The 14,331-nt window shown below is 44.4% G+C and overlaps 1 protein-coding gene across 1 annotated transcript in view; it reads right to left on the bottom strand.

The window, feature by feature from the left end:
- Positions 1-224: 224 nt before the first annotated feature.
- The window catches only part of LOC144806179 (vomeronasal type-2 receptor 26-like), a 77,394-nt gene continuing 63,287 nt past the window's right edge, over positions 225-14,331 (bottom strand). Inside the window, exon 2 of the mRNA XM_078672602.1 lies at positions 225-2,057. Within this exon, the coding sequence (XP_078528728.1) occupies positions 1,150-2,055 (906 nt within the window). The 5' untranslated portion in view covers positions 2,056-2,057 and the 3' untranslated portion in view covers positions 225-1,149. The remainder of the gene's footprint in view (positions 2,058-14,331) is intronic.

Raw genomic sequence — 14,331 nt, 5'->3', positions numbered from 1 at the left:
CCCGCTTAACGAAACCCCCCCAAGCTTTCAGGGGATGCTCAGAAACAAAATGTGCCATTGTCCTGAAAATTTCAGCCAATTCCGTCCATCAACGCTAAAGTTATTCAACATAGAATTTTCAGAAATCCCTATTCAAAAAAATCCTAACTATATATACCTACTGGCGACTGCCAGTAGGTAATATATCGCTCTCTCTATATATATATATCTCTCTATAGCTGTATAATCCATAAATATGGTCCAATAATGCTGTTGACGGGTTCTGGTGACATTATAAGCCACTGGGCTGAAGGCTGATTGGTTTGTAAATGTCACCAAAACCCAGAACCTGCATTTCAAAGGTGAATGCTGCATTTTAAAGTCATAGTCATAAAAGTGTTATACTATTTCTAGGTGGACATTTTGAATAACTGTGAAAAATATGAAAATGGGACAGTGATTTAACATGAAAATACATTTATATAATTCTCATTGATTTTTTTTTACTTCCGGTTAGAGAACACATCCCATCACATACAGTAACATGAGGAGCTTAACATGGATATCTTTGTAGTTGAAGTATCCCTGGAGGATTAGAGACAGTGGACCCGATTAACAAAAGTAAACATAGGCTAGAAGTCTAAAGTTAGACTTCAGATCTAAGCTTATACTTCCGACCTAAACTGAGGCCTAATTCACAAAGGTAAACATAGACCTTAGTGTAAGTTCACAATTGTTTGCTATTCACAAAGGGATTAATGAGTAGTATTTTTACCGGTGCGGCTTCTCTGCACATAAAAAGACCTATCTTTTTATGAGCGTACACTCCGCACTTGTAAAGATACTACTTATAAATCCCTTTGTGAATAACAAACAGTCAACTTACTCAAACTTACTCAAAAGTGTAACTTTACTTTTGTAAATCAAGCCCTTCGACTTCAGATCTAAACTTAGAAATCAGTCTAAAGATAGACTTCAGATCTAAATTTATCTTTGTGAATTCGCTCAATGAGATGAGCAGTTTGCCGTCTTTGAACACACGTTTTCACAGAAGTTTCGAATAATAAAATGGTCTGGTGAATTTGGTGTCTGTAAGAAAGATGAATCATTTTGGTTAAGCTGGTTGATCATTCAATAGTCAGATCAAATCAGGATTAGTTGGGGTAAGTTTCAGGTGGTGACGTGTTTAGCCATTAGATACTCCCTATTGTTCCACTGAGGCCTACAGAGGATGATGTAGACTTTGGGGATGAAGATACAGCATAGTAATCCAGCGCTGGAAGTCAGGATGGCAAAGATCTCTACGGCCACCATGTACCTGCCCTTGGTGCTCAGGTACGCTGGGATGAAGGAGACCCAGACACTGCAGAACACCAGCATGCTGAAGGTGATCAACTTGGCTTCGTTGAAAGTATCTGGTAACTTCCTAGCTACGGAAGCAACAACAAAGCTCAAAAGAGACAAAACTCCCATATAACCAACCACAGCATAAAATGCAAAGACAGAGCCCTCATTACACTGCAAGATCATCTTCCCAGTTTCTGATCTAGTATCGATATCTGGGAATGGAGCAGAAAGAATGAGCCAGACTGCACAGATCAACACCTCCCCCAGTGAGCAGAGAAGCACCAAACAGCTTGGTATTCGGGGTCCAACCCACTTTCTCAGCTTACTTTCCGGCTTTGTGCCGTAAAAGGCGATAATAACTGTAATGGTTTTTGCTAGTACAGAAGACACAGCAGTTGTGAAAATTATCCCAAAGGCAGCTTGTTGAAAGAGGCAGGACATCTTTGAAGGACGTCCAATAAAGAGGAGACTGCAGAGGAAGGACAGCATGAGGGCGAGGAGGAGGGTGTAGCTGAGATTTTGGTTATTGGCTTTCACTAGTGGTGTGTTTCGGTACTTAATAAAGATTCCCAGCACTCCCACAGTGACAACGGAGAAGAAACTTGCAATGCAGCATAGGACCAAACCCAAAGCATCCTCAAAGGACAGGAACTCTACAGTCCGAGGAAGGCAGACATCTCTCTGATCATTGGACCACTGGTCTTCAGAGCACTTTATACAGTTTTCCATATCTGCAAAAAAAACATAATATAAAGTCAGATGATGATTGTGATGTGCAGCTGCTTATTGTCTCATTCAAACCTCCATATCCACTAACTCATCATCTTGGTATGTGTGGTTGAATCCATCAAGTCAGTTCAGGTTCTTACAAACTTCCTCTTACTACATCTACCATATTAATTTTAGGTGTACTTTAAATGCAAATATGAACAGGACTTGTACTCTGGTGATTGAATACCTGATTCTAATCAATTATTAATTGTGCACAACACTTGCACATTTTAAATTTGTCTGACCCAATTTGAGTTGAAACTAGGAGAGTGCCAGTGCCCCCCTTTAGATGAGGCACCATCTCCACAATTCTGCCCTGTTTCTCACCTCCAGAGCGTGTGGAAGGTGCCAGTGCTTAATTTGTAAAACCAATAAGTGCCTGGGCCCTTGCCAGGAGGCCAGTGCAGCTTGCACCACCCATTGGCCCTGACAGTGCTGCCCATGACAGTGTGGAAAAGTAAATTTTGCCATGTTCTGTGTCCCTACGTGTCATCCATCATATGTTATGTGTGCATGATTAAATATGCATATGTACTCCCCATGTCTGATTAATGACGCAATTACAGTTGTGTCCCCCTCTAGTATGCCAGTTTCCAGTCCTCGTGAATACTACGAATATCAGGCCTATGTAAAGCTACGTTGCCACGTTTCTCAGTGTGCACGTTATTCTATTATAAAGTCCCCGTTTCTAGGCCTCAAAAGGGCCTGGACACCAGATTCAGCTCCTGTCTCCTGAAGCCTCGCTGAGGAGGGATACAGCCCCCACCTGTATCCTCGACCCTTCACTTACTTCCTGCCAGGCAGTGCCCGGCCCAGCCTGGCTCAGTCTCTGAGTCTGCCAAGAATATGTTATGATTCCAGTTATCAGTTCAGTCCTCCTTCTCTGCATTCCTAAGCTACTGAACTGCATCAATAGTTTCCGTCATTGTCTAGCCTTCACGTCTCCACGTTAGAGAAATACTGTATTCAATGGTCATTTCATATTCTTCATCACGCACTACATGTAGAATAATGCATGGTCCAGTCTTAGAATCAAGTTAGCCTTTCCTCTCTTGACTTCTAGTTCATATCAACATGTTCTCTAAACATCAGATACTAGATACTGTTTAGGTACATGTCGCTCCGACCCTCCAGACTTCAGTCTCTGCTCCTAGCACAGAGTTCATAGCCCCCAGCTTCTCCTAGTGATACGTCATTGCCAGTTTGCGCGCACCATTAGGTTAGAGGTCCCGGCTCCTCAGGTAGCCCCCTCCATGGTTTCCGCCCCATTCATGACATATTCTGTTACGTTTGCATCACATGTCTATGTATACGCCCAGTTACACCTACTTTCGCCCTTATCTTTCGCGACTGCTACGCGTCACGCCTTCTGCTCCACCCACTGCTACGCCTACTGCAATGTAATGCTATGTGTTTGCGTTATGTATATATGCTCATGTATTGTTATTGAAAGTCAGCGCGCTCATCCCAGACCCAGCCCCAGCAGCTGCTGGGCCCTGTCATCCTATTCCCATGCAGGTTGTCCTGTTACTGTCCTTATGCTGTATTAAACCTGCAAAACTCCTACTACCTCGAATTTTGACTCTTATTTATTGAGCTATCTGTTATGATATATGTCTAGTCAAAAATAGGGTATTATTTATTTATTTACCACATAATGGCGCCCGAATAGGGACTTGCCCTTTCCCCACGCGTCGGTGAAGCCACGCCGACCCCCTGACCCTCTGCAGTCGTGACGGAACTCTTCTGCGCAGGGGCAGATATTTCTGCTCAAGTATCCCTCAGGCCCACGGAGGAGACGGAGGAGGCGGTCCAGCATCCAGACGAGACGGTGGAGGAACGCGGCGAGTCCCGACCAGAGCCCAAGCCAAGAGTCCAAGGTCCGAGGTATCCGGAGGTCCACCCGTAACTGAAGTCCGAAGTCCGAAGTTCGTCGTCCGTCGTCGTAGCAGTCCAGTCCAGTCTGAGGCCTTCCGTTCTTGCTGCCCGGTGAGTACCGTTACTGGGGTGGTATCTAGACAGGGTCAATTTAATTGACTCTGGTCTGTGGGTTGGTGGTACACAGTCCCACAAACGAAGTGTCCACTTCGGTGGATGCGGGTCTTGACGTGTCTCTTTACGAGACCGGTAAGTTTCGTACTGTTTCAGCAGTGCATCTAGTTTCTGTTCTAGTCAGTTCTGTTCTCGAGAAAATTTATGTGTTCTGTTCTCAGTATTTCCAGGTAGTATTCTGTTCGAACTGTTATTTTTTTAAATGTTTTTCATGTATTTTAATGTCGTGGTATGAATGGGGTATAAGTATCGTGTTCATTGTGTATTATATTGTGTCCAGATTACAGTTCAGTCATGCCCATATTTTCCAAGTTACGTCAGTTAAAAACTAGAAAGGGTCTGCTGGAAGCAGCAGTTCCCGTCCCGCCGAGGGACAGTCCAGGTCACTTTATGTATCAGAAACATGGCATAAGTGCCATATTGTATCTAGATTTATGGGTAGAGTATACCAAACAGTTAGAAGAAAAGTATAGATGGCCCGTATCGGGTACATGGGATGCCGAATGCATCATGCGAGTAGAAGAAGCATTATGGAAAAAGAAAGCCAGACAGTCACAGAAAGATGCCATCGAGTTATGGCGTAAAGAAGCTCATAAAAGAACTGAAAAAGAAATCAGAAAATCAGAATTAAGTAGAGAATCCTTAGAGCGAGCCCAAGAAAAAGAATTAATCGAGATAGGTGAACAAGTCAAAGCCGAACAGTCAGACAGACAGAGGCATGCCCTTATTAAGGGTATGTACCCTCTTCTTGCCGAGGGCTTGCCAAAAGCGACCCCGGAGGCATCCAGTAATTTCCCGCCACCACTAGTTCCGACCAAGCTACGTCACAAACCGACCGCAGCTGATATTTTTATTTCGTCCTATCTGGACGACACAGTCCCTGAATATGCAGATCCTGTTCGCGCTCCGCCAGTCCCTGTAAATCAGGCACATCCTGCTCCTCCAGACACCGGGGCACCCCATGCAGTACCTGCTACGGTACCCCCGGTCCAGCCAGCATTTCAATTTCCCGCTCCGCCACGAAGAATATCAGTCGATGATTCTAGTCTAGGGGCCGCAGGAGGAGGTCCTCCTCAAACCCCGCCGCCACGCAAGCGTTTATCAGCACTCGAATTACATGCTCAAGCATCACAGCGTACTCCCAAGAGTAATAAGTCTGTTGCAGAAATCAGGCAAGCCCTTGGCGAATGTGCCTATGACCCAGTCCCAGGCGAGAATAATATGGTTTTATATTCAGTACGCGTAAGGAGGGTGACCGAGTATCTAGTCACCCTACCCAATATGAAAGAAGATCTAGACAGAATATATCGTTTCATCCGTACAGGGGATGATCCAGAAAGTATTAGTGATGCCATGTCTCAAAGGAAAGCTGAGATCCAGCGTATGATATTAAAGTTTTTAATTAACTGTCTAATAAGAGAACAAGATTACCCGTCTAAAGATCCGGCCGAAATGAAAACCCTGACAAAGTGGAGTGATAATATAGCCGAGGGTAAGCACAATACCATTAATGCCATGGAGAGTATGTACAAGAAAATCCGTAGAGAAATAATAAAGATACACGAACAACGTAAAGCAGCACAAGTAAGCGAGAAAGAAAGTCACTCTGATCCTGAAGAGGAAGACGACGAGAATACCGCCAGAATAGCGTATGTAGGAAAATCTAGATTTCCAGATCGCCATTTACGCCTAGAACACAAGTCAATTTTCCATCATTCAGCACCAGAACAAGGTTCCCTAGAACAAGTATTTCAAGCTACCGATCACATTCTGAAATCACGAATCGGTTACAGTGAGTTAAGTACCATGCATGAACAAGAAATAGTTCGGTCAGCAGTCCGATGGATTACTGATTCTACCACTTTTCCAGACGAAATAGTGGCACAAATGTTTCTGAAATTGCCCCCAGCCGAGCAACGACTGGTGGATATGTATATGATTCAGCACCTCATTACTCTGTATGAGGGTCAGCACTCTGATCCAGGCCCGTTACACGATGTCCTGAACGAGTTACTCCAGTATAGATGGAGAGGTCTAGGTACCGATTTAATTAGTGTCATTCTAGAACAGCGCCACAAATATAGAACGTTTCTGAACCCGCATTTTGTTCATGTCTCACCCCCAGAAAGTAAACCATTTTACATAGAAAGACAGAATCCGTTACGAGAAGTGCATCCAGTTAAGACAGAGGACGGTGAAATGCAACGAGTGTTTGTTTACACCCCGATTACAAAGATGGAACTCCTCGAAATGAAGAAATTAATTCCCTGTCATGACAAAGATCCAGCAGGGTTCCATAGAGAATTAAAAGACATGCTCCGTATGGGAGAATACACTTACCCAGATATCATTAAAATGTTAAAGGTCCTGTTGCCCGCAGGGGTGTATGAAAAGCTAAAGGAAAAAGAATGGGAGGTGGGAGAGAAAAAGATCGATTGGGCAGTTCTAGAAGCTGAAGACAAGGCACGAGTACCAGGTACCGGTCTAGGAGAGAAATGTAAAGAATTACCAGAATTATTGATTCAAGTTCTACCCAGATTATTGACAACTAGAAAAGAAGACTGGGATGCAATCTCAGCCTGTAAGCAGAAACAAGATGAGGATATTAGTGATTTTTATTCTAGATTTGAAAAATGTTTTAGTATCAATAGTGGCCTCAAGACAAGTAGTGAGTCATACCCTCACCTTTTTGTTACTAAATTAGTCGAGAATTCAAGTCCACCAGTTAAAAATCGAGTTCTGAAAGTCGAAAGTACCTGGCAAGCTAATACTCCGTCCCAGATGCTCCAGATGCTCCAGTACCACCAGAATAGAATCAGGGAAGAGCAAGAACACGAGAGAAAACGTATGAAAGACACGAAAATGAAAGTACTAGTTGCACAATCTGTTCCTCACGACAGTCAGAAGAGGGGTCCGAATCAAGCCAGTCATCCTGCAGCTCCCGTTAAAGGGAACTGCAATTATTGTAAACAGCCAGGTCATTTTATAAATGAGTGTGCAGTTCTGAAACACAACATAGCTACTGGTAAGACTAAAGAAAGACCACGTCCGCCTAGACAAGAACAAGTTTCACAGACTCCTCAGCCACAGAATGCACAACATACAGTTACAGCACCGCAGCCTATCGCTGCAACACAGCATGTTACATCGCAGATGTACCAGTATGCACAGTCTGAGTATCCAGAGTACCAGCAGTATTCATGAAACAGCCTAGAGAGGGAGGTAGGCTTGCCTCTCATCGAGATACCTGTAGATCAAGAAGGTCCCTATGTTCACAGTCAAGTATTAGGGAAAGACAGAAAGTTTTTGATTGATACAGGGGCAAGTAGGACCACAATTAGTCATGCCGAAGTTCCAGGGGCTCCGCTCTCAGGCTCAAGAAATGTTTCCCTTGGATTTTCAGGAAAACCTATCGTAAATGAGATTTCAAAGCCAGTTACTCTAGAAGTAGGTCCATTGTCCCGCACTACTGATCTGTTACTTACTAAGTCATGTCCAGAAAACCTATTAGGCATTAAGACACTGAAAGAGTTAGGTTCAGTTATATGCTGTTCCCCAGAGGGAATACGTTTGTTCCTACGTGACTTTAAGGGTCACTATGTGTTACGAGATTTTGATCCAAGACTGTCTAATGTTCCACAGCATCTATGGGCGCAAGGTCCAACTGATGTAGGTTATATGCAAATCACACCCTATCGTGTGACTCTCAAACCAGGTGTAGTGTTACCACGAATCAGGCAGTATAGATTGCCACCTGAGGCTGTAGCAGCCTTATCCAAAATTATAGACGAGCTCATGGCTCAAGGAGTAGTTGTAGAAACTGACTCCAATGTATGTAATTCTCCGATCATTCCAGTCATGAAACGTACTGATCCAAATGCACCCCCAGTATATCGATTAGTGATCGACCTACGAGAGCTTAATAAATGTATTATTCCGCAGTACCCAGTTGTTCCAGACATCTCTTCCCTATTGACAGCTATTGATTCCGAAGCCACGTTCTTTACAGTAATCGACCTCAAGAATGCATTTTTCAGTGTTCCAATTCATCCAGACAGCCAGTTTCTTTTCGGATTTTGTTTAAATGGAAGGAGCTATATGTTTACACGAGCTCCTCAAGGTTTCACAGAAAGTCCTAGTATTTACAGTCAAGCACTTAAGAGACAACTAGACAACATTCACATGCCAACTGACACTGCCCTGCTCCAGTATGTCGATGATCTACTGATCACAGCCCGTTCCGAACGTGCCTGCGAGCGGGCATCCCTTACAGTCTTGTATTTCCTAGCCGAGATGGGGCACAAGGTGTCCCCTTCTAAGCTTCAATTCTGTGTCCAGCAAGTGGTCTACTTGGGACACTTACTGTCCAAGAGGGGTAGGCAGTTGACACCAGACCGTATCCAGTTAATAGCGAGTCTTCCTCAGCCCAAGACCCAGAAGGAGGTACGTGCTTTTATTGGCCTTACTTCTTATTGTAGACAATGGATTCCCCAGTATGCATTTCTAGCCAAGCCACTGATACAGTTAACGACACAGGAGGCAGCCGTATCGACTGTCCTCCCTTGGACATCTGAACATACACTTAGTTTCAATGAGTTAAAGAAAGCCCTATGCCAAGCTCCAGTTCTAGCGACACCGAACTACAGTAAGCCTTTTACACTTTTCGTTACTGAACGTGAAGGTACAGCATTATCTGTTCTCACACAAGATCAAGCAGGACAAAACAAGCCCTGTGCTTATTTTTCGAGCACATTAGATCCAGTCGCCCAGGCGTTGCCTGCGTGCCTTAAGTCAGTTGCAGCCACAGCCCTAGCTATCAGACAAAGTGATTCCATAGTCTTAGGACATTCCTTGACAGTACAAGTTCCACATTCTGTGGAAGTTCTTCTGAACCGAACACAAACTCAGCACTTGACAATTGCACGTTTAACAGGTTATGAATTGACACTGTTCCAGCCACACATAGAAATCAGACGCTGCAACGTCCTGAACCCTGCTACACTGTTACCATCAGTTACTTCGAATCCTGACCCACATGACTGTGTGGAAGTAGTTAACATTACGACAAAGCCAAGACAAGACCTGACAGACATTCCGTTACTAGATCCCGACCTGACACTTTATGTGGATGGGTCATGTATGAGAACTAGTACAGGAGATTTAGTTGCCGCGTATGCAGTGACTACTGACACTGAAGTTATTGAAACACACCGTATTGACACTCTGTCCGCTCAAGCAGCAGAGCTAGTTGCTCTGACACAAGCTTGTATACACGCCAAGGAAAAGAAAGTTAATATTTACACAGATTCACGCTACGCATTTGGAGTCGTTCACGACTTCGGAGTGCTCTGGCAGGAGAGAGGTTTCATGACTTCTCATGGAACCAAGATTCAGCATGGTCTCCTTATTCAAGCTCTGTTAGATGCCATACACTTACCGACATCCATTGCTATCATGAAGTGCAAAGCACATACGAAAGTTACTGACATTATTTCTCAAGGTAACGATCTAGCAGATCGCACAGCCAAGCTTACAGCACAGACTCCAGACATTCCAGTTAACATGACACATACTCCAGATCCGATTACATGTATGACAGTTAAGGACCCTACACAAGATGTCATAGATATCCAGTTACATGCTACTCCTGAAGAAATCAAGAAATGGTCCGAACAAGGAGGGGTCCAGACAGATCAGGGATGGTTAACGAAGGGTAGAGCCACATGGTTTCTCCCCGACTCTATGGTTCAAGTCATTATTAATACCGCACATAGTCCAGCACATTTAGGAGAAAAAGCAATGTTAGACAGTATCCAGAACATTTGGTTCAACAAGCATTTACGAGCTGCAGCCAAGCAGAAGGTCCGTACCTGTATGATATGTTGTCAGTTTAATCCAGGTAAAAGTGTCCCGGTGGAACAAGGTGGATTCCAGCCCCCTGACCACCCTTTTGAAGTCCTCCAGATGGATTATATTCAGATGGAGCGATGTCGAGGTTTCAAGTATGTCCTTGTAGTTGTATGCGCTTTGTCCAGGTGGACAGAAGCATACCCAGTCCCAGATTACACAGCCGCGACCACTGCCAAGCAGTTGGTTCGTGAGTTTTTCCCTCGATATGGACTCCCTAGAGTCGTATATTCTGATAACGGTCAGCCATTCTCATCTGAACTCATGAGGCACGTTTCCCTGTTGTTAGGGTACCAGTGGAAGTTTCATTGTGTACGCCATCCTGAAGCAGCTGGTCTGGTCGAGAGACATAATCAGACTCTGAAAATCCGAATTGCCAAAATATGTAAAGAGAAAGGTGTGGACTGGCTAGTAGCTCTGCCAGTTGCTTTGTTTTATATGCGCATGGTCGCACATTCCAGATCAGGTCTGTCCCCGTATGAGGTCGTTTTCGGCCGCCCCCCTAACATGTGGGGTACTCCTAGACCCCGAAGTATTACTGATGTTTCATGTAATATGCTGACAGATTACCTAGCTTCCTTGATGTCTGCCCTCAACTCATGTCGTTCACAGGTTGCCGCCGCATTTCCAGACAATACCGAGGTGGCACCGCATGAAATCGTTCCAGGATCCATGGTGATGGTCCGCAACTTTGACAGATCAAGTCCGCTGGAGCCTCGTTGGAAAGAGCCCCGACAGGTCCTCCTCACCACCCGTACAGCCGTGAAGTTGGAAGGACGCAAGGGCTGGGTGCACCTTTCTCATATCAAACTTTGTAATGGACTAAAACCCGCCTTAAAGAACATTTCCCAGGATTTGAAGGAAAACATTGTTCCTAAGGACTGTCCCGCAAATGACATTGGCACAACCCCTCCCCTGTTAGAGAAAACTCCGCAGCAGGAGTATAAGCAAAAGCTACGGTCTAGTAAAATAAGTCAGCCAGTTTGATTGTCTAAGTCCTCCCCTAGGTGAAACGGTTAGACTGTTTCTGACATGTATAAAATAGACCCCCATAGTGAGAGAGTTAGTCAAAACTCAATCCGATGTATCGTTTTTCTATGTTTCATATTGTTTTCCAGCCTTATGATTTCCTGCACCAGTTATGCATTTTACCTATGTTTCCCAGTTTCACATGTAAATAAGTCTGCTAATGCTACAGCAGAGCACACGTTTAGTGATCTGCCCCCTCATGAACTGTCCTACCGCCTCGCTATGCGTAATAACTCATTTGTCCGCATGTTACATTACTCACACCAGACCAGCAATGCCACTAATTGTTGGGTGTGTGGTCGACTCCCCCCTTTCCAGACACCGAAGGGAGTTCTGCCACTTTTTCCTTATCCATTTTCACATAATGGTTCGTGTGGAGCATGGTCCACGTTGACATCATCCTCAACAGATATGTTTTTTCTTAACAGTACATGTTTCCCAGACAAGCAAGGTCTCCCCCGCAGAACAGGGTTAGATCTAGAAAATGAAGTGTATAATTTAGGTACCTATTCTTCGAATTTTATGGTCCTGAATGTTCAGTCTGATACTACTCCAGACTTACCTGCTATTTCAGTATTACCAGTCAAAGGCGAATTATGTGTCCGAAATAATGGTTCCGTACATGTAGGACATAGTGATTGTACTACTGTTGTCAAGTATAGTGACAGTGGGAAATCTATTTTCAAAGCTTCACGTCATTCATATTTTATTTGTGGTCAAACCGCATATGTTCGTCTGCCCCTCGATTGGGAGGGAACCTGTTACATTGCCTTCCTACTGCCACCAGTTTTCCTAGCCCCACCTGATTATCATAGAAATACACATCTAGTACACATTAGACATAGAAGGGAGTCCCCAATTGTCGATTATACTGAAACTGCTCTAGAACAGTATACAGATTTCAATAGAGGATTCTTTTTCTTTATAGGACCTATCCAGAATAGTAAACTAATCCGTAGGTTAACCAGAACCCTTGAAGCTGTAGTAAATGAGACTGCCTCTGCTCTAGGTAACTTAACCGAAGAGCAATCTGCTATGAGATTTGTCGTTTTACAGAATCGTCTCGTCCTTGACGTCATACTGGCCGATAGGGGCGGGGCCTGTAGAGTCATCGGATCTAGTTGCTGCATTTTCATTCCAAATAACGCGCCGTCTGTTTATTCAGCTATAACCAGACTCCATAAAATTGCCCATCTGATACACCAAGATCCAGGCACCTGGACATGGTCCGGTTGGTTCTGGAATATAATTTCCGCATGGGGATGGAAAATATTGTCCTTTCTAGGTATAGCAGTAGCGATCATATTCAGCTGCTGCCTCTGTATACAATGTGGCCCTGCGATTTGCGGCATTTGTGCTACCTCTTGTATTCCTAGTCCCAAGCCCGTTCTAAATCCCGTTCCAAGAGGATTCGAGATGAGCAAATGATACTGTATGAAATGATAGATGGTATCATGAATATTGATGTTTCCTGATGGAAACGTAGTGACAAGGAGGGAATGTGGAAAAGTAAATTTTGCCATGTTCTGTGTCCCTACGTGTCATCCATCATATGTTATGTGTGCATGATTAAATATGCATATGTACTCCCCATGTCTGATTAATGACGCAATTACAGTTGTGTCCCCCTCTAGTATGCCAGTTTCCAGTCCTCGTGAATACTACGAATATCAGGCCTATGTAAAGCTACGTTGCCACGTTTCTCAGTGTGCACGTTATTCTATTATAAAGTCCCCGTTTCTAGGCCTCAAAAGGGCCTGGACACCAGATTCAGCTCCTGTCTCCTGAAGCCTCGCTGAGGAGGGATACAGCCCCCACCTGTATCCTCGACCCTTCACTTACTTCCTGCCTCGCAGTGCCCGGCCCAGCCTGGCTCAGTCTCTGAGTCTGCCAAGAATATGTTATGATTCCAGTTATCAGTTCAGTCCTCCTTCTCTGCATTCCTAAGCTACTGAACTGCATCAATAGTTTCCGTCATTGTCTAGCCTTCACGTCTCCACGTTAGAGAAATACTGTATTCAATGGTCATTTCATATTCTTCATCACGCACTACATGTAGAATAATGCATGGTCCAGTCTTAGAATCAAGTTAGCCTTTCCTCTCTTGACTTCTAGTTCATATCAACATGTTCTCTAAACATCAGATACTAGATACTGTTTAGGTACATGTCGCTCCGACCCTCCAGACTTCAGTCTCTGCTCCTAGCACAGAGTTCATAGCCCCCAGCTTCTCCTAGTGATACGTCATTGCCAGTTTGCGCGCACCATTAGGTTAGAGGTCCCGGCTCCTCAGGTAGCCCCCTCCATGGTTTCCGCCCCATTCATGACATATTCTGTTACGTTTGCATCACATGTCTATGTATACGCCCAGTTACACCTACTTTCGCCCTTATCTTTCGCGACTGCTACGCGTCACGCCTTCTGCTCCACCCACTGCTACGCCTACTGCAATGTAATGCTATGTGTTTGCGTTATGTATATATGCTCATGTATTGTTATTGAAAGTCAGCGCGCTCATCCCAGACCCAGCCCCAGCAGCTGCTGGGCCCTGTCATCCTATTCCCATGCAGGTTGTCCTGTTCCTGTCCTTATGCTGTATTAAACCTGCAAAACTCCTACTACCTCGAATTTTGACTCTTATTTATTGAGCTATCTGTTATGATATATGTCTAGTCAAAAATAGGGTATTATTTATTTATTTACCACAACAGCACAAACACTACTAACCATCACACTCCTACAAGTGTGACACTTCAGACTATTTCAGGCCCTCAAAGCCATGAGAATGGCTTGGGTGGAACGTATTAGTTATTTTTAACGTATATTAAACTAATAAACAACTGCTATTATACTCATCTCTACGTAAAACAAAGACCGCAACCATGTGACAGACTGTCATAAGGGCCGCTGTTAGCAACTAAGTGCCGGTTCCAAGCATCAGAAACCACTGGTTCAATTGAAGCACCAAGTGTCCCTCTGATTGAGTAAATGGGAGTGGGGGCATAGGCTTAATTGCCACCACCATCTGACCCAGTTACTCTTCTGTTCCTCCCCTAAAGAAGGTAATCATTTGGAATTCTTCACCTAGCTGACCATGATGGTTCAGTGTAAAAGAGAATTCCAGGCATTTACTGGCTGTAGGGAACAGGCGCATGAGACCATCACAAGTGGTGGTTTACCTTTAGCTCTACTACTCAAGGGAGCACCAGATTTGCCGAGCCAAGGAATTACTGCCAGGCAGATCGG

The sequence above is a fragment of the Lissotriton helveticus genome, chromosome 1_2 (assembly GCF_964261635.1).
Source record: "Lissotriton helveticus chromosome 1_2, aLisHel1.1, whole genome shotgun sequence".
NCBI lineage: Eukaryota > Metazoa > Chordata > Amphibia > Caudata > Salamandridae > Lissotriton > Lissotriton helveticus.
This window is presented reverse-complemented; position numbering and strand designations above follow the sequence as displayed.